Source organism: Lissotriton helveticus, unplaced genomic scaffold (genome assembly GCF_964261635.1).
Source record: "Lissotriton helveticus unplaced genomic scaffold, aLisHel1.1 SCAFFOLD_586, whole genome shotgun sequence".
In the NCBI taxonomy this organism is placed as follows: domain Eukaryota; kingdom Metazoa; phylum Chordata; class Amphibia; order Caudata; family Salamandridae; genus Lissotriton; species Lissotriton helveticus.
In genome coordinates this window covers 171,003-197,433 of record NW_027611895.1, presented here as the reverse complement: position 1 = coordinate 197,433, position 26,431 = coordinate 171,003, and the positions used below count along the sequence as shown (strand labels likewise).

Sequence of the window (26,431 nt, the reverse complement as noted above, 5' to 3'; positions counted from 1 at the left end):
ATCAAGTTTCTCTTCGAGTATGATTCCAAGCGATTTCGCCGAATCAACTAAGGTAGGGGTGCAGTTAAGCGCCGTGATCATTTTAGACCATTCCTTGGACTCTGTGTGGTTCTTAGGTGGTGAGATTAGTAGGAATTCTGTTTTCTGGGTGCTTAGCTTCAGAAGATTGCTTGTTAATCAATATAATGTTGTTTGTAAAGCCTCGTTCATTAGCTTGATGTCTTCCAGAGATGCGATTTTAATGTATAACTGTGTGTCGTCCGCGTACATATGAAAGGCTATTTTAGAATTTCGAAGAATTTCCGTAAGCGGTTCGACATACAGGTTAAACAATGAAGGAGATAATGTAGATCCTTGGGGAACTCCAATCGTGTTAGGGCATGAAGGCGACAGAATTTGGTTGACCAGTAATCTTTGCGTTCTATTTATGAGGAAGGAATCAAACCATTTCAGCACATTACCCGATATTCCCATCCTGTCCTGGAGCCTGTTCCGCAATTTTGCATGATTTAACGTGTCAAATGCAGAAGATAGGTCTAGGAGGATGAGTAGACATGATCTATTTTGGTCTAGGGCCTGTAGAGCATCATCGACTATATGTAGAATTGCTGTTTCCGTGCTGTGACCTGTTCTGAAACCCGATTGGCATTCATCCAGTAGGGAGAAATTGTCTATGTGTTCGCTAAGTTGTTTTTGTAAACATTTCTTTATTGGTTTGGCAAGTATAGGGATGTTGGTTACTGGGCGAAAGTTATTCGGATCAGCCGGGTTCGCTGTCGTTTTTTTGATAATGGGGACTACTTGTCCAGTTTTTAGGCATTCCGCAAGTATCACTTGTGAGAGAGAGAGGCGTTAATATTTTTGGTCCATATAGGAATCAGGATGTGGCTGATTCTTTCATGAATTTTGATGGGAGAGGGTCATTATAATGGTTATTAGGTTTGATGTCTAGTAGCATTTTGGTGATGTTATTCTGGTCCAATAACTTGAACATATCCCAGTGGGCCTTATTTTTTGTCCTGTCCTCCTTAATTATTGAGTTGGTAGAGTTGGTATTGTTCGTTGTGGGTCTTTGGATGTCTAGGATATCCGCTGCACTCCTAAGCTCTCTTTCCAACGTGTTGGCTTTGTTGGTGAAGAATGTTGAGAATTCTTCGCAACTTAGATGTGTTTTTTGATTTCTTGTGACGATTTGGCAAACTTGTTAGATTGTTGTTTTAATATTTCAAATAGTTTCCGTGGTCTGTTTTTGGCGAGATCCAGTTCTGATCTTATAAATTCTTTTTTGGAGTTGAGGATCTTCTTATTGTATTCTTTTCTGGTTTTTCTGAGGGATTTCAGTTCGGGAGAAGATGGGTGTTGTCTCCATTTTCTCTCTACTTGTCTCAGTTTCCTTCTTTCCTCATTCAGTGTTCCGTTAAACCATGGATTTGTGTCCTTCTCTGTGACTTTTTTCAGTTTCAGAGGCATTGTGGTGTTCACTATATCCTTTATTAGGTAAGTGTAGTGGTCCGTTAGATCATTCACGTTCTGCAAGTTGTTAGGTGGGTACAGGTCCTTCTCGCATCTTTCTATTAGTAGTTCCATGTTCGGTTCTCTTGTGTCCCGTATCCTTTTTTTACTTTGTTCAGTTGTGAGTGTTTATTCTTTTTCCATGTGGGAATCCGAAAGGTTATGGCATGGTGATCCGACCAGTCGCAAGGTTCAATTGATAGGATTGAAGTATTCTCTTTTTTTGAAATTATCCAATCCAACGTAGCTCCTTTCGAATGAGTTGGCTGTCTGCATGCTTGAGAGAGGTTTAGCTTGGCTAAGAAATCTTTAACAGTGTTAACCTGTTTGTCATTGTTGTCATTCCAGTGCAGATTAAAATCCCCAAAGAATATATTATTTGCGTCGGTGTTAGTGTTTGCCGTAATGATCTCCATTAGTTGTTCTATGAAAGAACTATTGTTACCTGGTGGGTGATAAATTGCATGCAAGTTGCAACTTTGGTTGTTAGCCGATCTTATATTTAGCCCTAGGTATTCGCAGGATTTGAGTGGTTCCGATTGTATATGGCTTACTTCCATGTCAGAGTGGTGGATGCAGGCTAAGCCGCCCCCTGTTTTTTTTGGTCTATCCAGTCTTACAATGTTATATAAAGGGGGCACTAGTAAGTCCAGGACCGGAGATGATGATTCCGATAGCCATGTTTCCGTGAGGATTGTCATATAAATTTCCTTGTTAATGATGATGTCAGCTATGTCTGATGCATGTTAGTTGCGGATCTACAGTTGATCAGAAGACATTTCAGTGTTTTGCCAGCATTGTTTGAGTTCAGGTTTTGCGGTTCGGTGTTTATATGTATTTGTTCTAAGTTGTTAAGGTTGGGTTTCCTATCATTCTGTGTACAAAAGTTAAATTGGCTGTCTGGCTTGTGATTGGCTGAGACTGGCTGGTGTGCCTGGCTCCATGAGTCAGGATAGGTCTGCCCCGACGGTGAATGGGAGATCTGCATGTTAATGTGAGTGAGGGGTGCACATGGGACCTGAATAGGGCTGGGCTTTCCCCACACAATGCTGGCTCCGCCCCCTGTGGTGCGACGACTGACCCTAACCTGGCCAGTGAATGAGAAGAGGGCCTGAGCACATCAGAGTGCTCCAAAACCAGCTGCGACTGGTTTTCCCCCCCACCCTGCAGACACAGACAGAGGAATTAGGTGTATAAAAAGGGGCTGTGTCCCCATGAATGTTGTTCTCTTGTTCTTGTCCTGAAGAGGGGGGCCTGCTGCTGCTGCTGGGCGCCAGGAGGACCGCCACTGGGGACTGCCTCCCTGCCTGGAGGGACCTGTGAGCTGGCCCCTGGGCCCAGCCTTTGCCCCCCTGCCTTTCGAAAGACTTTGCCCTGGACTTTGGGGATTCCGGCCTGCCAGCCCTATGGAGCGCTGGCCTCCCCCTTCTCTAAAAACAGTGCATTGCACCGCTGGAGCGGTGATCCCTTTTCTTGAGGGAATCCCCGGCGTGGGGATCCCCCTTTGTGATTATCATCGGCGCGGGAGCCTACCCCGCAATTTTGCCGGTTTATGTCCCTAGCGGGTGCTCACCCCGCCAGGGACCTTGTGCCAGGGTGTATTCTTACATTTGCGGCCTAGCGGGTGCTCACCCCACTTTATATTTAAATTAAAGAGGGAGCCTACCCCTCATCAGCCCCGCATCACCGCCGCAGCACAGGACAACAGAAAATCACCGCTGCGGCCCCCAGAAGTCAGGCAGCCCTTGCTGAGACGAGGGCGGGGCCCGGCCAAGGAGAAGGAAGTCCGGCCGTAGGAGGAGACAGGAAGCAGGGCTCCCGCATCGGCGATGTGAGCCCTGCGTGTGTCTCCCACCAGAGAGCCCCACATCCCCGGCAGAGAGGAGCACCGGCCGCCAGAGCAGCGAGGCTCCCTGAGTGAAAGGAGAGCCCCGCAGCCCAAGAGGAGCCTCGCCCTACCCTGCGCAGACTGGAGGAGTGCTGCAGAAGACTTCCGGTGAGTGAAACGGGACTCCGACGTTGGGGGCACATTATTGTAGCAGTCCCTGAGCGGGACACCAATGGGGGCATTTGCTGATTCAAGCCCTGAGAGGTTCCCGGGCACCAGTGCATTAAGAGCCTACGAGGGGCCCCGGAGGCCAATATTGATAGAGGGAGCATCAGGGCACATTGCCGGTACCCGCCCCCTTCTGCTAAGTACTGACTTCGTTTTGAGCCATAATATTTTGTCGAGTCCCCAGAGCGGGACTCTAACATCTTGGGGGCATTATTGTTTGAGTCCGAGAGGCTCCACCAGTTTGGGGGCATTTCGGGGGGTAGAGCAGCCCCGGCTGGCAGCGGGCCGCTCCCCCCACAGTGGGCAGCATTTTCTCTCAAGCCCACGAGGCTCCCACGTTGTTTTGGCCCTATTTTGTTTATTTAGAGCCCAGAGGAGGTCTCCAGCTGCCCAGCACTTAGTGGGCAGCTGCTTCGTTTAGGCCCCCCCAGGAACCCTTGCGCCATCTTCTTTGGCTGCCTGCGCAGCCTTCCCTGGCCATGTGGACACCGGGCATTTCAGCCCCTGAGAGGCCAGTTGGCCTGGGGGACAGTTCTGGTGTTGTGCCCTTGCGTGGGGTACCTGTTTCTGGCGCTATGTGATCTTTGCGCAATTTGTGATTACCTGCCTACTGTGTAATGCCTTCTTACCTACACCTCTGAATGTGTTTTCATGCATCATGTGCCAAGCTACTTGCCTATACCCCTAAATGTATTTTTATGCTTACGTGGTTGTTTTTCCTAGTATAGTTATGCTAGTGAGTTCATGGTTCCCTGCGTGATATTTGCCTAAGGTGTTTAGGATCGCGTGGGTGGTACTTACCTTTTACCAGTGATTACTGGTTGTGTGCTACATTTACTATTTGATGCTACAGTTATGATATGTTCTATGTGCTAAGCGCTACTCCTACAAGTATTCTATTTCTACAAAGTGCTAGTTCTAACAAGTGCTTATTCCTGACAGTGGTTCATGTGGCCCTGTCCTATGTATATAAACCCCTGTAAATTCTGCCCGTGCCTCTGGCACATTGTACATTTTGTGTTTATTATCTAATGTGTTTGATATAATACAAAGGCTATTTTTATATATAACCTTGTGTGGAGTTTCCTTTGTGGTGGGCCTTGGGTGTTGTTGCTGGGTGCGTGCGCAAATACTTAACCTACATTGCCTCCGGGATTAGCCTTACTGCTCGTGTCACGTTACCTAGAGGGTGAGCAGGGGTTATCTTTGGCGTGTAACTTCCTTGCCCTGACTAGAGTGGTGGTTTCTGCCTGGCTTTGGCGCAAGCCTTAGCCAATCGGAAATCCCATTTCTAACATTCCCTGTCACTTCTAACGTAACAGGTTCTATTGCTCACCTGTCCAAGTCCCTCCTGTACATAGTTCTCTCTACAAATTATCACTATATTGCCCCCCTTGTCGGAGGGTTTAATGATTATTGTCTGATCTTTCTGTAACTCAGTTAATGTGTTCCATTGTCTCTTGTTCAAGTTACTCTGTTTCAATTGTTCTCTACTTAGTTCCAAAATTTCCTCTGTAACTGTGTCTGAGAATACGTCAATATTGTATTTGGGTAATTGGGGAATAGATCTAGATGGCATTCTAAAATTCGTCATTTCCCCCTGTCGATACCAAGGATGTTGTTAATATTAGTGGGATGTAGAGAGTGATTGGAATTACTAGATATGAATGTGGTCTCTTCCATTCATTCTAAACTGTGTAGTGTTTGTAATATCTCAAGGTCTCTTATTGTAAAGGCAGTCTGGAGAGAAGTGGTTGTTGTTGTCATATCAATTGTTTCCCTGTTTGGACGGAATGCATGTATTTTGTACTATTTCAACTTCCTAACAAACTTAAATAAATCGATCCTTAATTATACATAATTTACTTGTGATGTAGGACAAAAGGATAATCCAAGTTTAAAAGTCCAAATGTTCTCATGTGTGAATTGTGTTTTAGAGAGGTTTATTACCGTTACTTTCTTCGATTGTACTGCCATTACTTGTTCTTTCCATGGTGGCCCTGTATTCCCATGCCGCTGTTTGTTTGTTTTCCTTCGTTGCCTGCTTCTCTGGCTTTCACTTTTGTGCCCCTTCCTCTGCCTCTTTGTTTTGACTGAAATAAGCGTTCGTTTTCTTTTTAGAGCATCCGAAGTTCCTCGGAAAAGTAAATCTTTGGTGTCATCTTTTACCTCAGGTCTTCCAACGATCCGAGTTCAGAACTCTGGTCCGTGCCTGATTCTGATACTTTTGCAGCGTGAATCTTTCTGGATTCACTATGCTGTGCATTATTCCGCGGTCTAGTGGTTGGGTCCGGAATCGTAGTCTTTTCTTTCTTTTTTTTTCTTTCGTAGCCCAGGTGGGCGTGGACGTCCCACCTTTTGGTGTACTTCCTGTGACGTCAGCACGCTTCCTGCGGAAGCTCCCAACTTTGGGAGCCATCTTCAGATTCATTTTCCCTCCATTGGGTCTGGATTGTCACCAAGAGGCTCCAGAATTTTTGGAGAGAAGAAGAGGAAAAAGACGAATTTTACACAGAAAGATTGGAGAATATACAGAGGAACGAGATCACCAAGCCGGGACGCCGAAGAAGGAGGAGAACTTTGAGATCTTCGACGTCCAATGGAGAATGGGCACACAGGGGGCCCCCTGAGCGCAGGAATGGACAAAACACCTTTTAAATTCTGCCGTAACTGCCACCACAAATACGCGCAGAAGGACCAGCACCCGGTCCACAACCTCGACCACGAGAGCAAGGATTGCAACGCCTGCTCCGCCTTCATCCCGAAGACACTCAGAGTTAGAGAGAGACAGAGGAGAGCCAACTACACCATGCAAGGCAAAGGCCAACCTCTGTCGCTTCGGGACCTGGGCCTCTCCAGCGGCGAACATCGCCGAGGGACCAGATGACTACACGGTCATAAGCTCCCACCTTTGGGTGCTATTTCCAGATTCTTTTTTCCGCCGTTGGGTCTGGATTATCACCGAGAGGCTCCAGAGTTTTTGGAGAAAAGAAGAGGAAAAAGACGAATTTTACACAGAAAAGATTGGAGAAGATACCAAGGAATGAGATCACCAAGCCGGGACGACGAAGAAGGAGGAGAACTTTGAGATCTTCAACGTCCAACGGATAATGGGCACACAGGGGGCCCCCTGAGCACAGGAATGGACAAAACACCTTTTAAATTCTGCCGTAACTGCCACCACAAATACGCACAGAAGGACCAGCACCCGGTCTGCAACCTTTGCTTACCAGTTGACCACAAGAGCAAGGATTGCAATGCCTGCTCCGCCTTCACCCCGAAGACACTCAGGGTTAGAGCGAGACAGAGGAAAGCCAACTACAGCAAGCAAGGCAAAGCCCAACCTCTGTCGCTTCGGGACCTGGGCCTCTCCCGCGCCGAAGAGGACAACATCGCCGAGGGACCAGATGACTACACGGTTGTAGAGACCGTTAAGAAGGAATCTAAAGAGGTAGGAGAGACGTCGACCCCTAAACCCCGACAGGCTCTCGAAAGCCAGAGTCAGACTCTCAAAAAACAGAGTCTAAGTCCTCGAACGGAGCACTGGCGCCGAAAATCTCGACGGCTGCAGCTGCATCCAAGGACAAACAGCTCAGCGGATCCTTCGAAAAGGACTCCCAGGCAGCGAAGACCGGCGAAAAACCAAGGTCGTCGAAGCACGTCCCCGAAAAGGACCGCTCGATTTCGAAGGAGAAGGACCCGACGCCAGAAGTACAAAACAACATTCTGAGCACTCTGTTCAATGGAGAGACATTGTTCGGGGCACAGGTGGATGAGAAACTCACCTGGCTCAAGAAAGAAAATGAAACTGCAAGGTCCATGGGGGCCTTACAATTCAGAGGGATGAGAAGGGGTACCCCGACACGGAGACCAAACGGAAGGGGAGGAAACCAGCTGGGAACGTCTCACCAGACGTTCCAGCAGGCACACCAGGGAGGCAATCAATCACAGCAGGGACAGCAAAAGCAAGCCTGGCAGTAGCAACCTCGGGGCCAGTCCTTTCGCGGGAGGGCGAATGAACGAGGGCAAACAAGAAGAGTGGGCCAACAACCCACCTCAAAGTGACTCCGTCACGCAAAGCGTGCCCACCCACATGACCCCTCCGAGGGTGAGACACAACAAGGTCAACGAGAGGGGGTTACACGGACCAAACATCGACGAACATGTAACACCAGTAGGAGGCGGGTTAAGATACTTCTTCCAGGAGTGGAAGAAGATAACTACAGACAAATGGATACTCACATTATACAGTTCGCATACTGCATGGAACTGGCAAAGAAACCACCAAACAGTAAACCAAAAAGGAAGGCATATTCAGGAAAAGAACTAGCGTAACTCCTAGAGGAATCACAAGAACTGCTCCGAAAGGAGGCTAACAAACCAGTGCCATTCAGAGAAAGGAACAAGGGAGTGTACTCAAACTATTTTCTAGTTCCAAAGGTGGACCAAACGCTAAAACCCATCCTTCACCTAATGTTCCTAAACAAATACATAAAGACACAAAAATTCAAAATGACATCCCTACAAGAGGTAATTCCTCAGATAAGGGACGGAGACTTCATGTCCACCATAGACCTCAAAGATGCCTACCTGCACATTCCCATGAATAGGCAGCATAAACATCTACTAAGATTTACCATCAACAAAGAACACTACCAGTTCACAGCCCTAGCCTTCGGACTAAAGTCCGCACCAAGGGTGTTCACCAAATGTCTCTCAGCCGTGGCACCGTACCTGCGCAGGGCAGGGGTTCATGTATACCCTTACCTCGACGACTGGCTAATAAAAGCAAGTTCACACAGGACATGCAAGGAACATGCATAGCGGGTCACAGAAACACTGACAGACCTGGGTTTCTTCATACACTGGGGGAAATCCTCAAAGGAACCAGATCAAGTGAAGATCTTCCTGGGGGCACAGATCAACGCCATACAGCGCAAAGTGTTCCCCAGCGACAAGAGAACACTGGCTCTGCTGAAGGAGACACGCCACTACCAGAAGGGACGAGCTCTGACAGTGAGGACAGCGAGCAAGATCATGGGGATGATGGAGTCCTGCATTCACCTGGTCCCCAATATACAGCTCCACATGAGACCAACAACAATGGTCACAAGCTACAAGAAGTTGGGAAGATCTAGTGGTTGTAACGCACGCAGTGCAGGAGGAGATTATGTGGTGGAACAGGGAGACCATAACAAAAGGGAAGCCTTTAACACCACCAACCCCAACGGTGACCATCACCACAGACGCATCTCAGATGGGATGGGGAGCACACATGAACAGACTCAAAGTGAAGGGTCTGTGGACTCCAGCAGATGCGGTCAGACACATCAACTACCTGGAACTGAAGACCGTGTTCCTCGCCCTGAAGGCATTCCAGAAACAACTGTACAACCAGAGAGTGTTGATACAAACAGACAACACAACAACGATGTTCTACATCAACAAACAGGGAGGAACACAATCAGTCGCACTATCCAACCTAGCGCAGGAAATATAGAGATGGGCCATCCCACTCAAATTAGACCTGCTAGCCATACACCTACCAGGGAAGGACAATGTGGAAGCAGACTGGCTCAGCAGACAGACTTCAGCATCCCACGAGTGGAAGCTCAATGCACAGTAAACGCAAAGGCTATTCAGGAGATGGGGAAGACCGACGATAGACCTATTTGCAACACACCAGAATGCAAAATACCGACACTTCGCATCCAGGTAACCAGAGGAACGATCCCAGGGGACTGCCCTATGGATAAGCTGGTCGAAAACATTTGCCTACGCTTTTCCCCCGATACCACTGATACACAGGGTACTCAACAAGTGCAGGACCAGCAACATGACACTGATCCTGGTGGCACCACAGTGGGCAAGTCAGACCTGGTACTCACAAATAATGGAAATGGCACAGGGACCACCCCACAAGTTCGGGAAAAGAAAAGACTTACTCTCCATGCAAAACGGAGAAGTACTACACCCAGAACCAGAGAGCCTCAGCCTAGCGGCATGGCTCCTGAAGACATAGAGTTTGCACACCTAAGGTTACCTGAGAGCGCCCTGCGGGTGCTACGAGAGGCAAGGAGGCCTACCACACGAAAGTGCTATGTGGAAAAATGGAAGAGGTTCACACAATGGTGCAGCAAGAAGAAACTACACAAGAAGATAAGGGAATCAACAGTGCTAAGATACCACACGCACCTGCTGAAAGCAAAACTAAGTTCATCCTCGCTAAGAGTACACCTAGCATCGATAGTAGCCTACACAAGAGGAGAGACAAGAAAGAACTTCTTTACATCACAACTAGTAAAGAGATTCCTGGAAGGGGCAACAAGGATTGCACCACTTAAGAGGATGCCGCCACCTGCATGGAACCTTAATTTAGTCCTAACAGAGCTTATGAAAGTGCCCTTTGAACCCATCCATAAGGCCTCCCTACAATGAAGACAGCCTTTCTGGTGGCTATCACCTCGCTGCGCAGGGTAAGCGAACTGCAAGCGTTGACACTGCAGGAATCCTACATTCAAATACACAATCATAGGGTGGTAATGAGAACTGACCCACACTTTATCCCAAAGGTGGTGTCTAGCTTCCACATGAACCAGACAGTACAAATACCAAGCTTCTTTCAGAAACCGTCCACAAGCGCAGAGAGGGCACTGCACACTCTGGATGCTAGAAGAGCAGTAATGCATTACATGGAAAGAACTAAGGAGCACAGGAAAACAAATCAGTTATTTGTGTCCTTCGCAAGCAGTTTCCTGGGTAGACCAGTAACAAAGGGAACCATCGCTCGATGGATCGCAGAAACTATACAATTCTGCCACAAACAGGCAGGCCAAGAACCAGCAGAGGGGGCACGAGCCCACTCTACCAGGAAGAAGGATCTGGGTCATCACACACACGGTTGGCTGTGACATTTCTGCTATAACCAGCAGTAGCTACATAATCATGCATGCATTACTAAACCGTGTGTTCTCTCCATATTTGTTTGATTATTTGTTATAAAAGTCAAGCTCATTTCATTTACTGTACCCTTGTGCACACTGCAGTACCTTGCATGCTCACTGTACTTTGCTGTAGTACACACTGCTGAGCAATACATGGTTGCTTGAGTGCAATTTAGCGCCGTGGCGAGCCATGCATCCCTAAACACCACTATTGTAACCCCTCTGCTGAGCATTGCATGCTTCCAGTCAGACGCTCACGGCTGAACTTGCCTACTTCTACGCACTGTAATGGGGCAATCACTGCTGAGCCAAACATGCTTTGTATACTGGGTAATTGTGCACACTGCGGAACCACGCGTGCTTCATCTTCATTTCGGTTGTGCCCACACTGATGAGCCACAAATAATTTCTATATGGCACAATTGTGCACACCCTCTGCTGCGCCTTTCTTAACCAGGTATTCTTATGATACTGTGCAGTTGTGCACACTGCTAAGCTGTGCCCTCAATGCATCCTGTAGCCAACCGTGCAGCAATCTCTCTTGCCTTGCAAGCTTCGTTTAAGGTGCAGTTGTGCATAGTGCTAAGTCTTAAATGCTTAGTGTGAAAATAATTTTTGTATACTGCTGAGCCATGCTTTCTTTTTACACAGTACAATTGTACGCACACTTTAGTACCATACATGCTTTATATAGTGTGCTGTGCTGCGGAGTATAAACAGTTACGCCTCGTATGCTTCCTGTATGGTGCAGTTCTGCACACTGTTAACTCCTACTTGGTTTGCTGTACAGTGCAGTTGTGCACTACAATACAGTACAATTGTGCACACTGTTGCGCCATCCTGCTTTCAACCCGTGTGCTAGTCACACACGCACACACACACACACACACACACACCCACACACACACACACACCACACCCCCACATACATCTTGTATGTATCCATTCAGATATATTTGTGCTCTGATTGCTGCGTCATGCATGCCTCTTAAGGGTTTTTGCAGACAGACTGCTGAGCCATGCATCCTTCAGATATATTTGTGCTCTGATTGCTGAGTCATGCATGCCTCTTAAGGGTTTTTGCAGACAGACTACTGAGCCATGCATCCTTCAGATATATTTGTGCTCTGATTGCTGAGTCATGAATGCCTCTTTAGGGTTGTTGCAGACAGACTGCTGAGCCAATCATCCTTCAGATATATTTGTGCTCTGATTGCAGTCATGCATGCCTCTTAAGGGTTTTTGCAGACATACTACTGAGCCATGCATCCTTCAGATAATGTTAATATTAATGTAAGATATATTTGTGCTCTGATTGCTGAGTCATGAATGCCTCTTTAGGGTTGTTGCAGACAGACTGCTGAGCCATGCATCCTTTAGATATATTTGTGCTCTGATTGCTGAGTCATGCATGCCTCTTAAAGGTTTTTTCAGACAGACTGCTGAGCCATGCATCCTTCAGATATATTTGTGCTCTGATTGCTGCGTCATGCATGCATCTTCAGGGTTTTTGCAGACAGACTGCTGAGCCATGCATTCTTTAGTCCCTGCAAGATACTGTATCGCTCAAGCATTATCCAGTGCTTTCACACAACGGGTGCAATCCGGGCCAAGGGTGGGTGCGGCGCGTGTACTGATTTGACAAAGACATTCATCAACTCACAACGGTGCTACAATCGCCTCTTAGCTTGGATGGTGCTTGCATTGCTTTTGTTGCAGTTTATCCAAGAGTGCTGCTCACAACGGGGCATGAGACTGAGCATGGTTGGTTGTGTGCTCCTGGAAGCCTTCAGTGGTTTCCAGGAGGAGAGAACAACTTAGCGCTTTGATTCTTCCTTCGAGACCTAGTGTACGCAATATTAATTATACATTAACAATAATAATAACAACTTCTGAAATTATTTTAATTACTGCAACAACAACACAAAGAGAGCTCAGTTTACATATCCTCCCATTCTGAACACACAATGCTTTTTAAGTTCTTTATTGCAGCTAATAAGACTGGCATTTTTGTCACTGCCCCCATTTCTGGTCCCATTATCTTTTCTTCTTGCCCTTCTATTGAAGGGCAGGAAGAAAAGATAATGGGACCAGAAAACAAGCTATTGTTTACAGCTGGCTTTCTCCTGGTGTTCCTCGTTCACCCCCTTCACTTTACATTTTCCTGTTCGTCTTGACGTCTCTCTAACGTTATAGAAAATGAAAAGGATTTATAGAGCGCAAACAAATGCCCAAAGGCGTTAAGGCGCTGACAGCAATTATCCCTAAAGAAGGAAAAGAAGATGGAAATAGAAATTCCATGGTCTCAAGCCCCGAAAGCATCCCTGACAGAATAAAAAGTCAGGTTTTTAACCCCCTTAGCACGCCGTAGAATCCGACGCGGTGCGGATGTTTCCATGCGCGGGCGGGGCTGTATCGGCCAACGGACATGCACAGCACTACGGAGGTAGTGCTCGAGATGGCCGTTGTCCGACTCCCGCAACAAACGGGTTAAGGCCTTACGACATGGGGTGTGAGCCTGAAGACTGGAGATGGAACGGAGAAGAGAGTTCCATAGCTTAAATACGGCCACGGAAAAGGCGCTGGACTCCCCAACTTGCCTTTTGGTATTTAGGAACAATTACAAGATTTTGACTTGAGGATTGAAGCTGTCTGGAGGGAATATATCATTGAAACATGTCTTTAATATCTCCAGGCCCAGTGTTATGCAGTGCCTTGTGAACGATGCATAAAGTTTGATGGTAACAGGTTTGTCACAGGTAGCCAATTGAGCTTCAGAATCTCTACCAAAACTGATTGAGATTTAGGAATATCAAAAATCAATCTTGCCGCCGCATTTTGGACCAGCTGCAGTTTGGCTATTACAGTCTTGTTGATAGCCAGGTGGTGCGCATTGCAGTAGTCTAACCGGGATGAGATCAGTGCCCTGGCCACTTGCTTACGTGCCGGCAGGGAAATGTAAGGATCTCTCCTTCTCCAGGCGCCCTTTCTCTTCCTTCCCTCGCACTTCTTCTTCCTTGGCTTTCCCTCTCTCTCAAATCTTTACGGCTGTTCCTATTTCCATCTTGTCACCCCTATTGCGCTTCCCGCCCATTGAATACGGACCACGAGGGCTTCAGGAGGAACTATGGCTGGTGACGGCGACCTCTGTGCTCTGTCCTTGTGTATAGTTAAAGCTCTGTTATTATTATTATTATTATTATTAATAATGCAGTTTATAAATACCCGGCGAACTGCAGCAGCAGAGGCATGACCAGGTGATTAGGTGGGCTTAAGACAGGTCAAATAACCATGTTTTCAATGCTTTCCTGAACAAGTGTTCCGACTTGGCCTTCCAAAGATGTTCTGGCATAGAATCCCATAGCAAGGCTGTTCTTACAGAGAAAGCTCGTCACCAGTCCAAGTTTCCTAAAACACTGAGTCACCAGTAACTCCTGGTGGTTTGACCATAGGACCCTCGTTTGATACTATTTCCAAAGTCGTTGCGTAAGGTATTGTGGACCAGAGCCTCTGATTGCTCTGTAAGCCACAGTCAACGCCTTAAACTCAATTCGTCTTTTGGCAGGCGGCCAATATAGGCTTCGGAGATGTGGTGAGATATGGTGGCGGAATGGCACGTTCCTAATTAGCCTTGCTGCCGCATTTTGTATAGTCTGCAGTTTCCTGATTAGATAATCTGGCATTCCCTAGAACAGACTATTTGCATAGTCCAGCTGTGAGATGACTAATGCATGGACCACAGACTTTCTACATTCCATCGGCAGAAGATGTAAAAATCTTCTCAAGGCTTTCAACTTCCAAAAACATGTGGAAGAGACCTGGCATATTTGAGATTTGCCAGTTAGATTGGAATCAAACCTAAACCCAAGGTTCCTAGCTGATGTAGTCGGAGAAGGTGGAGGATTTAGCTCTGAAGGCCACCAAAGGTCAGGCTTGGGAGGAGAGGCTTGATTAAAAAAAATGACCTCTGTTTTATCTGCATTTAACTTTATGCAGCTATCAGCATACAACGCTTAACATTTATAAATACAGATTTTGAGTGTTCCCTAAAGGAGAACACAAGCTGAGTGTCATCCGCATATTATATGACCATCACCCCTAGTTGTTCAATGATTGGAGCTAAAGGGGCCAGATAGACATTAAAGAGAGTAGGGCTCAAGGCTGAGCCCTGCGGGATTCCACAAACTGAGGGGCTGGAAGACGACACGTGTGGTCGTAGGAACACTTTTTGGGACCGTCTCTCCAAGAAGGAGCGGAACCAACTCAAGGTAGTCCCCGACACTCCCAGGAGCGCAAGTCTTTCCAGGAGGATCTGGTGTGCCACAGTAGCGAATGCTGCGGACAAGTCCAGCAGCACCAACATCGCACAGCTACCCTAGTCCACCATTTCCCTTATAGTTTCTGCCACTTCAAGCAAGGCCGTCTCAGTCCTAAATCCCGACTGAGAGTCATACAGAAGATTGTGAGATTCTAAGAATTCGGCCAGTTGTTTTTGAACTTCCTTCTCAAGTATCTTAGCCGGTGCAGAGAGAAGTGAAATAGGTCTAAAATTCTTTAGGTCTGCTGGGTCTGCATCTTCTTTCTTCAGGATTGGTTGTTCAAAAGCTGTTTTCCACCTTGCAGGATAGATGCCTTCTTTCAGAGAAGAATTCCAGATAAAATTAAGGAGGGGGTTCAGCCTGAAAGCAAGAAGTTTATAAAACCTAGGTGGGCAGGGATCAGCCGATGAGCCGGACTTAAGTTTATAAAGTTCCAGCATAGAGGCTTCTTGGCTAAAGGGCCGAAATTCCGACCTGTTCTCCACATGCTGGATCGTAGGCAGTGTCTTGACTGAGAGACTTACAGGAACAATCTTGGGGAAAGAAGAGTAGATAATCTGAATTTTGTCCTGGAAGAAACTAGCTAACTCTTCACATAGACTAGCTGAAGGGGCAATCGTGCTCTTTAAGGCTTGTGGCTCAGAAATCCCTGCACAATCTTAAAAACTTCTCTTGAAGAGTTGTCTGAGGCTTTTATTTGATCTGCGAAAAATTCCATCAGAGTATTGCGGTTTAGCCTATGGAATCTTTTTAATGCTATTCTATATGTGTTCTTAGCCTCTAGGTCATACTTTTTCCGTCATAGACGCTCAAGCCGCTTACATAGGCTTTTTTCCTGGCAGAGTTCGAGTGAAAACCATGGAGCTGATATTTTTTTCCTATCCGGTTTCAAGGTTTTGATGGGGGCTACTTTATCAAGGGCTGAGATCATTCAATCATCAAAGGCAGACGCATCTTGATTGGGATGTCCTATAAGTAATGGGAGCGTTTCCTGTAATTCTGGACCCATACGCTTGGGTGTAACCTTCCTCCCATTTCTTCCCTCTTCAGCCTCCATACTGGACTGATTAGTGCAGACTAAACTAGTGAGGGTAAAGGGAACTAAATAATGATCCGTCCAGGTCATCGGTAAAGGATCTAGCACTTTCATGGTATGGTCGTTGGAGAAAATCAGATCCAACGTGTGGCCGGCTGCGTGGGTAGGTGCAGTCACCATTTGTACTAGATTTAGCCCGTTGAGAGTGTCAGCCAGTTGGAGGGCCTGTGGACAGTTATCCTTATCCATATGTTCACTGAAGGCTCCAAGAACTAGGACATTAGAGTATTTTAAGGTAAGTCTGCAATCGTATCAAACAACTCCGTCCAATGAGAGGGCAGGGAGTCTGGGGGTTTGTAGATGAACAGGCCTGCATAAGAGGAAGTAGGAGCGAATCGAACACTAAAGGAGATTGCCTCTAAAGATCCTGCCAACTCAATTTTGTTTTACGAGATGTCCCAATCCTTTCTAAGAATTACTGCTAGCCCACCCCAGCCTGTTACCGGCACGATTAGCTGCTACCATACTATAACAATCTGAGATGGCCAGACCTACATCGGGGTTGGAACTTTCTTTTAACCAAGTTTCGGTTACAAACATGGCATCCCAAGAGTTAACTTTGAGATTGAGCCAAATCTCGTCTGCATGTTTTGGCAGGGATCTGCAGTTGATTAAGCAGGCCTGCATGTGAAACCACGGTATCTGTGGATGTACTATAGATGGCTGCGGCGAAGCAGCAGCCATGCTCCTACTGCCATCCTTCCCTGGCCATCTCTCCAAAGAAAAAGCGCAGTAATCAAATTGTGGCCTCAGGTCATCGTTCCTTTCAGGTCGTTCAGTGATCTCTGTCAAGGGGCTGTTGTGGACGGATGTGATCATGTCTGTGATCCTTGAATACTAATCTAGCGGGCAGTAGCCCCTCTTGGAACATGGTCATCTTGTCTGCCCAGTGGGCTAAACAGTAGCAGGTATCAGAGCTTCCTGCCTGTTACCGACCCACTGTGTGTCGTACGTTATCGCGTCGCTATCCCTAATCCCTGGCCATGCAAGATCGGGCTGAAGATTTATTGGGAACGGCACCCCCAGAGCACTAGGACAAGTTAGGCTCCCATCTTCTGTGCTGCTGTAGAGACCCTAGAACTTGGAATTCTACTTCATTCCCTAACCGGTGTCATTCTCTGCCTTGCCAGCAGGGGCGCAGCTTCCGGGGGTGGTATTTGGGGTGTTACATCTCACTAGTAAATGTATTTCAGCTAAATAGTTGGGCACAGGTGCTTACAGTCGGGTATGGTGTGATGTCTGTCGCATTTCGACAGGAGTTTTTATCTACACACCGACACAGACGCGTGCACTAACTTTTCACTTTCTGTTTTAAAAGTCTTCAACAATGTTGGTTGTTTTACAAAATAACGTGTTTTCTCTCACTCCACATGTGTCTCCTTTCCAGTGCCCCGTTAGCCCCTCTCATGCACCCTGCTTGTCGTATAATGTGTTTTAACATCATATACATGCTGTCTCCATTCATGGAAAATCTGCAGCTCACCCCCTTCAATCTTACTGCCCAAGCTAAACTCCTGCCTGCCAGTGTCTCGTTATTACCTATTTACTTCAGTGTCAATGAGGTGTGTGCTGGTTTACATGTGAGTGTCTTTTAGCCGGTGTGTTTGCTTATATGTGCATGTTTGTGTACGTCTATTTGAATATCTGTTTGTGGGTGTTATTTTTTTCTATTTGTATTTATGTGTTTATGGGTTGTTAGGTGTCTGTGTGTTTATGTGTGGTGTGTGTGTTTGTGGGTCTGTGCATCTCTTTGTATGTGTATTTCTTTGTGGGAGCACTCGTTCCGCCTTTATCAATGTAGATTACAGTACATTACATTAGCACGCACTCAATGTTCTATGTATTCACAATCAATTAGTAGGATACCATTTTCAGTGTAAAAACTGTACTTGTACATCATTATTTTTATCTCAAACACAGATTGTTTATCCTCCACTCCAACTTTTAAACACAACACGTAAACTAGAGGCGTAGCTTCCATTGGTGCAGCAGGTGCAGTGGCACCAGGGCCCACTGAACCCTAATTATTGCTGTGTTTCACAGTTCAAACAGGGACCAAAGACGGCATTTCTTTCCTTTCACTTGGGGCCCTGACACACTGGCTACTGCCGTCATCTAGCCTTGCTGGATGCTGTATGAAAGAGGAAAGACTCGTTGGATATTGATCTACTCGTGAAATACACCTGCTTTAGAGTTGGAAATGATTATCAGCCCCTCAGTGGTGGGGCTTTCCATCGGGGAGCATGGCAGTGCCTAACAGGACTGAATGTAAACACAGCTAAGAACAGGAGGCTGCCGGTGCATTACAGGTGCCTGTATATTCTAGGCCATGTCATAACGTTTGGAAACCTTATGAGAAAGGGCGATCTCCCGTATGTGCTGCAAACAAGTACACTATCCCGCCAAGATATTAAGGCATAAAGAGCCTTGTTCCTTGGGGAAGTTTACTTGCGAACCATAGAGACTCGAAGAGAGAGAGATAGCTAGATAGATATTTTCACTAAAAAAAGCAAAGGTTACAGGGACGAAATAGGTAGGAAATAGCATAAAAAACCTTAGAAATACACGGAAAAAAACAAAGGTTACAGGGGCCTTTTTCCTTAGGTTCACATTTTACACAAACAAAACCATAGAAACTGAGCAGTTATAGTTACCTTGGCTAACTCTAACTTACACTCCCCACAATGCACAGCTTATGAAGCGGGCAGAGAAACACATGAAAACATTGCTCCTGCCCGTAGAGTGCAGGATTTTAAGCTGCTCCCTACGGGTAGGAACAATGCTGGCTCCCGCTGGCATCAGGGGGGCTTTAGGACCCCCCCTGGCCCTCAACAATGATGATGTGGGTGCTCTGGGTGAGCTCAAGGGCACCCACCCTATACCGGCAGGGCCATTTTTGTAAATCTTTCTTTATGCGTGGTCAAGGCATATGCATGGTAAAGACTTGCGTGGTAACGGTGTTACGTGGTCAAGGCATGCGTAGTAAAAACATTTGTTGGAATGTATGACATTATAATTAGTCTAATCCTGCACTATCTCTTGACTTGAAACTAAACCCGGAGCCTTGTTAAACTGGACACGGACAGCCCAAAAAAAGTGTAAAAGCACGTGTAGGAATGTCATGTCACATTGTCATCACATGCCATTTTCCAGTGCATTGTACCATTCCCCCAGTTTTCCCCAGATAAATGGTGCTATGAACCGTATAGCACTACTCGCCGCCACGTTTAGAGGGTGATCCATTTCTCTTCCTACCCCAGAAAGAGAGTTACTCCAGCATTTTGTTGAAGTGAAACTCTAACTGTTTCCAGTGTCAGAAAGAGTCAGATTGGCGTCTGTGAATTTTCACTTACTCACTAGTTAGGGTTCATTCACACACTGACACGGCGAAGCATGCGTGTGCTACATTTACTAGTGTGTGATTCTACACATGCAAAACATGTACACCTGGCAGCTATCACCTGACTAGTTTTGTTTTCAAACATTGTTGAAAGAGTTGCTTAGCCCTAAAAACTACAACTCTTTGTGCATAAATAAGATAAGCTGTAAACAACTCATCTTGGGGCACAGACACGCTCACTGACACCAAGATAGAGACAGTAATGATGGTTATTCACAGGCCCTGGAAAGCCCCCTAGTCCTGCTCATCATAAAGACCCATCTTGCTAAACTATTCACAGGCATTCTGGCACACAACTTAGTCTGTTCATAATGGCCTTATGACTGCAAGTCACAGCAGTGGTGAGATAATACTGTGCCGTTAATGCAATGGATGCTTTCCAACACTGAGAAGACACTGGACACAATGTCCCCCAAGGGCCCGATTTATATTTAGGCGGATGGTTTATTCTGTCATAAATGTGGCAGGTGTCCCGTCCACCCTATTAAAAGTGCATTATATTCTGTGGCAATTGTAATAAAGCGGACGGGATCTGTCATGTTTGAAGCAATAACCTGTCCGATAAACTAAGAAGCAGGCCCCATGTCTGCAGCAAGTGCTGTAGAAGGAGCAAGAGCCAGCATTATAGGAAGAGGGCCTAGAAGCAGATATAGTCCCAGAGGCACTGAAGCACCTACCTCTTTACTTCCTCTGTTTATACCTCATTTGTACCTACCTGTGCGCCTGCTCTGTTTGTACCTCATAAGCACCTACCTGTGCGCCTGCTCTGTTTGTACCTCATAGGTACCTATATGTGTACCTCATCTGTTTATACCTCACAAGCACCCACCTGTGCACTCTCTCTGTTTATAGCTAATTGGCCCCTTCCTGTGCACCTCCTCAGTTTGTACCTCCCAGGTGAGCATCTGAAATGAAGCTTGTGAGCTCTGAACTGCCAACCGCGGCCTCTTGACTATCAGGCTATTATCTGCATCTGCTGTGTGCATGCTTCAAGTGTGTCCCCCTGCCACAGCTAACAATGAACCCTGTAGAGTGAGTACACAGACCAAGAGGAGTAGGGTGCTGAAGGACATGGAATGAGGTATACCTGGATAAAAGAAATATGGGAATGGAGAAATGAGACTTCACCTGTGGACAGCAGACACCTCTTCCCGCTCTACCAAAGCCCTGTTGAGTCACAAAGGAGCATCCTGGCCTTCAGACAGATAACAATAAGTCAAATATCTTGTAAATGTTGAAAAACAAAAACAATTATTAATATGCACACATCTGTTGGATGCTTGATATTTCAGTAAAATTATTGGTTGTGATCGATTCTCTATAAGGAATAAATGACTGATATCGTTGAATAATAATTTACATGATTTAATGTTTGTTTGCCATATCTGTGTGCGGAATATGAAGACGGGCCATTGGAATTAACCCCTCATTCTGTTTCACAGAAAACCCTGGAAGGAGCTGCTGATTGAAATACAACAGGATCTTAACTTTACATAGTTTAGGAAGAACTAAAGACTCACTTTTTAAGTTGTCTTTCAGGGCAGAATCAGTCAATAGCTCAAGGGAGATGGATATATATTAATAGAAAATCCACCTCAACTCGGGATAATGCTCCAGTCTTCCAGGTTAGAAGGATTCAGAAATGCTTGGACTATGTGAAAATGTGTTGAAGGTGACTTAGGGCTTTATTACGAGTGTGGCGGTCTTCCAATCGTACTACCACAGCGGAGGTACCAGGCAGACTGCCAAGCCCATTGTGAGCCCGCCGCCGCATTATGACCTAAATCCAGGGTGGGTGGGCGGTGCAGCAGCGGTCTCGCGGCGGCTGTATTAGGCTCATTTGTGAGCCTCAACAGCATATAACCACCTTAAGAGTGCCTGCAGCACGTTCCTGCGCCATGTCATGCATGCCACACTGTGCAGGAACAAGGGTGCAATTCCATGGGGTGGCGCAACATGTGCCCCCCGCATGCAACCCCAGGAGCAGAATCGGCCGGGCCCTGTTAGGGCCCCCTTACCTGCATGTCCTTTATCCTTTTCATGGTGGGATCCCCGCCATGAAAAGGACGGTGGATATGCAGACCTTAATATGCTCGGCGATGTCGGCATCGGCACTGCCAACATATTCAGGGTCAGGGCCGGCCTTAGGCATGTGCAAGCTGTGCACCTGCACAGGGCCACCAAACCCCAGGGGCCACCACACCAATATATATCCTTAATATAATAATCCTCTGAGGATGGATACATATTTGCCTGGCGGCCCCCTGGCAAGGATTTGGGGGCCTCCGGCTCTGTTCCACTTTCAAACAACCTGACCCCCCTCTTCACTGGCCTCCGCGCTCCGCCCTGCCCCGACCCACTCTTCCGGGGCCCCCTACCTACGCTCCCTGCCCAGGGCCACCATGTGCCTAGAGCCGCCCCTGTCAGGGTGTTTGCAGACCGCCTCCACAGCGGGATCCTTGATCCTGGGGGGGTGGTGGTCTTGTGGGGATCTCACCACCACACTCATAATACGGCGGTCAGACTGCCAGGATGGTGGCAGTTGGACCGCCATGTGAGTACGGCGATCATGAGGGCCGCCGCACTCGTAGTAAGGCCCTTAATGAGCTGCAAGGTAAAGGCGGGAGTTGGCATTTGAGCTGATCCAGTGTGAACATGAAAGAATTGTGGAAGAAGGTGTCTGGAGTTACCTTTGTCATCTATACTTCCTAAAGAATTACCTTTTTCATGTATACTTCTGAAGAGTTACCTTGGTTGAATACTTCCTGAAGAGTTACCTTTGTTGTACACTTCCTGAAGAGTTACCTTTGTTGTACACTTCCTGAAGAGTTACCTATGTTGTACACTTCCTGAAGAGTTACCTTTGTTGTACACTTCCTGAAGAGTTTCCTTGGTTGAATACTTTCTGAAGAGTTACCTTTGTTGTACACTTCCTGAAAAGTTACCTTGGTTAAATACTTCCTGAAGAGTTACCTTTGTTATACACTTCCTGAAGAGTTACCTTGGTTAAATACTTCCTGAAGAGTTACCTTTGTTGTACACTTCCTGAAGAGTTTCCTTGGTTAAATACTTCCTGAAGAGTTACCCTTGTTCTACACTTCCTGAAGAGTTTCCTTGGTTAAATACTTCCTAAAGAGTTACCTTTGTTATACACTCCCTAAAGAGTTACCTTTGTTATACACTTCCTGAAGAGTTACCTTGGTTAAATACTTCCTGAAGAGTTACCTTTGTTATACACTTCCTGAAGAGCTACCTTTGGTAGATACTTCCTGAAACTGAATTAACGGCAGCGCTTCCTGATTCCTCTCTTTTTCCACAATCTGTTCTGTTTAAATTAAATCTTGTCCATGTATATCTACCCAAAACTCTACCTGTAGCACGAGTGCTCTGTGGCTGCCCTTTCTTTAGTAAGTTACTCTGTGAATAATGGTAAATCACTACCTTTTCAGAAGTAAATACAATGTGACATGTTCAACCACAGTTTTAATGAAATATCCATGTATGGTAAAATGTTCCTTACTAAATTTCAAATATGGTAGAGAAGAGATGTCTTCTACAGCTGGTTAAATAGTGTGTATTCACATTCTATTACATTTGCATTTAGTAATATTGCATTTCTTTACATCCAACAGAAAATAAGCCTTAAATGCAAGGATTGATTATGAATAATGAAGATAACACATCAAACCTGAAGAGGCAGAGGACAGATCCAGGAAGACACAGTCAAAGGCAATTCAGTGAGTGTCCGAGTCTGAGCTCTGCACCTCGACACCCCAAGACGAGGAAGTGACCTCAACAAAATTAAGGCAACAAAACTGACAAACCACCTGCTGTATAAACAAGCGTCCAACACCAGCTTTGATCATGAGGCCAGTATGAGAGTTGGAGGAAGGTCTCGTATCTATTTGGGATCCATAGCTTGGAACAAACTCCCTCTTCAGCTTTGAGCTGTTAGTAACATGACAATGTTTAAAAAAAGGTTGAAAACTTGGCTTTATGTCCATGTTTGAAACAACCGGATTCACTTTCTTTTCTGACCTGTGCTTTGCCCCGGGACACTCTTTGGAGTAGCTGTACACATTACGAGTCGCTTCACCGTCATGATATGGCTAGAGCAGTGCTTCGCTATCTAAACTGGCAACAGACCAGCATTCACTGCTCTAGGTGTATTGTTAACTCTTTCTAGTCAAACCACAGGCACCAGGGAAAAGCACAATGAAGTGGAGCCCAACAACTGAAGGCTAAAGGAAAGCGGAGTTCTGCTCTCTAAAGTACAGAGTATTTTCCCAATTTGCACCTACAGGAACGAAGATTAAGCTTCACCCGCAAGCATGCGAAGCCATTATCCTATCTAAAGATGCAATCACCCACAAGGAAGCCTTACTGATATTATGAATGTGGCAGGTATTAAGTGAGTCTTGTATTTTATTGTTAAATCGGAAATCACGCGTCCAAAATATAACACACATACAGGGAATGTGAAAATAACGCAAGTGGTTTATTAACTATGCTGACCCTTCAGGAAACACGGTCAGGAGAAAAATCTGGCAATTGCACTGAATATGTCAAGAACTTTAGCCAATTAGAAACCATAAAAGAGAATCAGCGAATACAAACAGGGGAAAAACCATACCATTGCACTGAATGTGTGAAGAGCTTCAGTCGGTTAACAGACCTCCGAAGACATCATCGAACACACACTGGGGAAAAACCATACCATTGCACTGAATGTGTGAAGAGCTTCAGTCGGTTAGCAGTCCTCCGAAGACATCAGCAAACACACACGGGGGAAAAACCATACCAATGCAGTGAATGTGTGAAGAGTTTCAGTCACATTTCAAACCTCCACAGACATCAGAAAATACACACAGGGGAAAAACCATACCATTGCAATGAATGTGTAAAGAGCTTCTGCCTGTTACAAGAACTCCAAACACATCAGCGAACCCACACAGGGGAAAAACCATACCAGTGCAGTGAATGTGTGAAGAGCTTCAGTCGGTTATCACATCTCCAAACACATCAGCGAACACACACAGGGGAAAAACCATACCATTGCACTGAATGTGTGAAGAGCTTCAGTCGGTTAACAAACCTCCAAACACATCAGCGAACCCACACAGGGGAAAAACCATACCAGTGCAGTGAATGTGTGAAGAGCTTCAGTCAGTTATCAGACCTCCAAAGGCATCAGAGAACACACACAGGGGAAAAACAATACCATTGCAAGGAATGTGTGCAGAGCTTCAGTCGGTTATCACACCTCCAAACACATCAGCGAACACACACAGGGGAAAAACCATACCATTGCAGTGAATGTGTGAAGAGTTTCAGTCACATTTCAAACCTCCACAGACATCAGAAAATACACACAGGGGAAAAACCATACCATTGCAAGGAATGCGTAAAGAGCCTCTGCCGGTTACAAGAACTCCAAACACATCAGCGAACCCACACAGGGGAAACACCATACCATTGCAAGGAATGTGTAAAGAGCTTCAGTCAAATTTCAAACCTCCACACACATCAGAGAATACACACAGGGGAAAAACCATACCATTGCAAGGAATGTGGAAGTAGTTTTAGGGTACAATCAAACCTCCACACACATCAGAAAACACACACAGGGGAAAAACTATACCAGTGCAGTGAATGTGTAAAGAGCTTCAGTCAGTTAACAAACCTCCAGAGACATCAGCGAATACACACTGGGGAAAACCCATACAAATGCAGTGAATGTGGCAGTAGTTTTAATTACTCTTCAACATTAAGAAATCATCAGCGAGCTCACAAAGGGGAAACAAATCTTTTAAATGCCATGAATGCTTGAAAAGCTGTAGTCCATTATCAATCCTAAACAGGCATCAGCGAACACACGCAGAAGAAAAGCCTTCAAGTGCAATGAATGTGTGAAGAAATGTAGTCAATTATCAAGCCTATGGAGACATCCGCTTGCACTCACTCTGTAAATACCATACAACTGTAGTGAGTGTAGAAGTACCTTTAGGTCATCTTTCGCATTAAGGATTCATCCGTTAATGCTCACAGAGAAAAATCCTTTCAGGTGCAGTGAATGTGTGAATATCTTCAGTCAGTTTTAAACCTACGGATACATCAACTAACATACACAGAGTAAAAAAGAGCATTGCAATGAATGTCAGAAGTGATTTTGTTAATTGCAAACACACCTGGGGTAAACCTTACAAGTGTACTAAAAGTGTGACAAGCGGTTATCAATTTCTAATCCTACATAGAGTCAGCGAACACACACCTTCATTTAACTCACTTAGAAATAATCCTAGAGGAGGGGGCGTGGCTTGGACGCCGAGGAAGATGGCGGCCTAGAGCGCCTCTCCTCCCGTCACGAGCCTTTCCATCGGGAATTGGGACGCTTTTTTGAGCCTGCAGCATAGATGTGACCAGAGATCTGAACACCGGATCACTTCCTGAATGCGTTGAGCTGTCCTGCGTGGCCGTAGCTGCAGCAGATCGGGAGTTGCACCACAAGAGGCTCCGGACGTTCATGGCGGCAGCGCAAGTAGAGGAGAGGAAACGAGGCACGGAGTAATCCCCTGCGAAGCAGTGAAATCCGCCGTCATGAAGGAGATTGAAATATGTGGAAGCAGCAGCGCTCAGCAATGTTTTTGAGCTGCAGGACGAGGACAATGATCGCGTGAGTAAAGTGCGATCGGCCATGTCGGGGCTTCCTTCACCTTAACCAAGATGGCGGCCGCCACTCGGTAATGCCTGAAAGTTCGAAAAGAAGTGACTTCCACACTGCTTTCTGTCCAAATTAGCCTGAATAAAACGCCAGGCGAGCAATGCTGGCAAATGTACTGGTGGGAAAATAGGGGCACATTTCCAATCTGGCCATGGGGACTTCATGTGTGCGCTGAGTGCCTGGACTGCTTGACATCAGATCACGATGAGCTCTCCAATATCACAGTGATCTCTACACAGTGATTTCCAATCTGGTCATGGGGGCTTAATGTTGCTGCTGAGCGCTTGGATTGCCTGACATCAGACCAAAGTGAGCTCCCTAAAGCAACAGTGCTATCTCCAATGATAATAAGTGCCTGGGGTTCCTGACATCAGACCACGGTG

At 46.2% G+C, this 26,431-nt stretch overlaps 1 protein-coding gene across 1 annotated transcript in view; it reads left to right on the top strand.

Annotated features, from left to right (window-relative positions):
• Positions 1 to 26,431, top strand: part of LOC144807228 (uncharacterized) — a 170,475-nt gene that overhangs the window by 15,572 nt on the left and 128,472 nt on the right. Inside the window, exons 2-3 of the mRNA XM_078673084.1 lie at positions 6,802 to 7,019; positions 24,066 to 25,118. Coding sequence (XP_078529210.1) covers positions 6,802 to 7,019; positions 24,066 to 25,118 — 1,271 coding nt within the window. The remainder of the gene's footprint in view (positions 1 to 6,801; positions 7,020 to 24,065; positions 25,119 to 26,431) is intronic.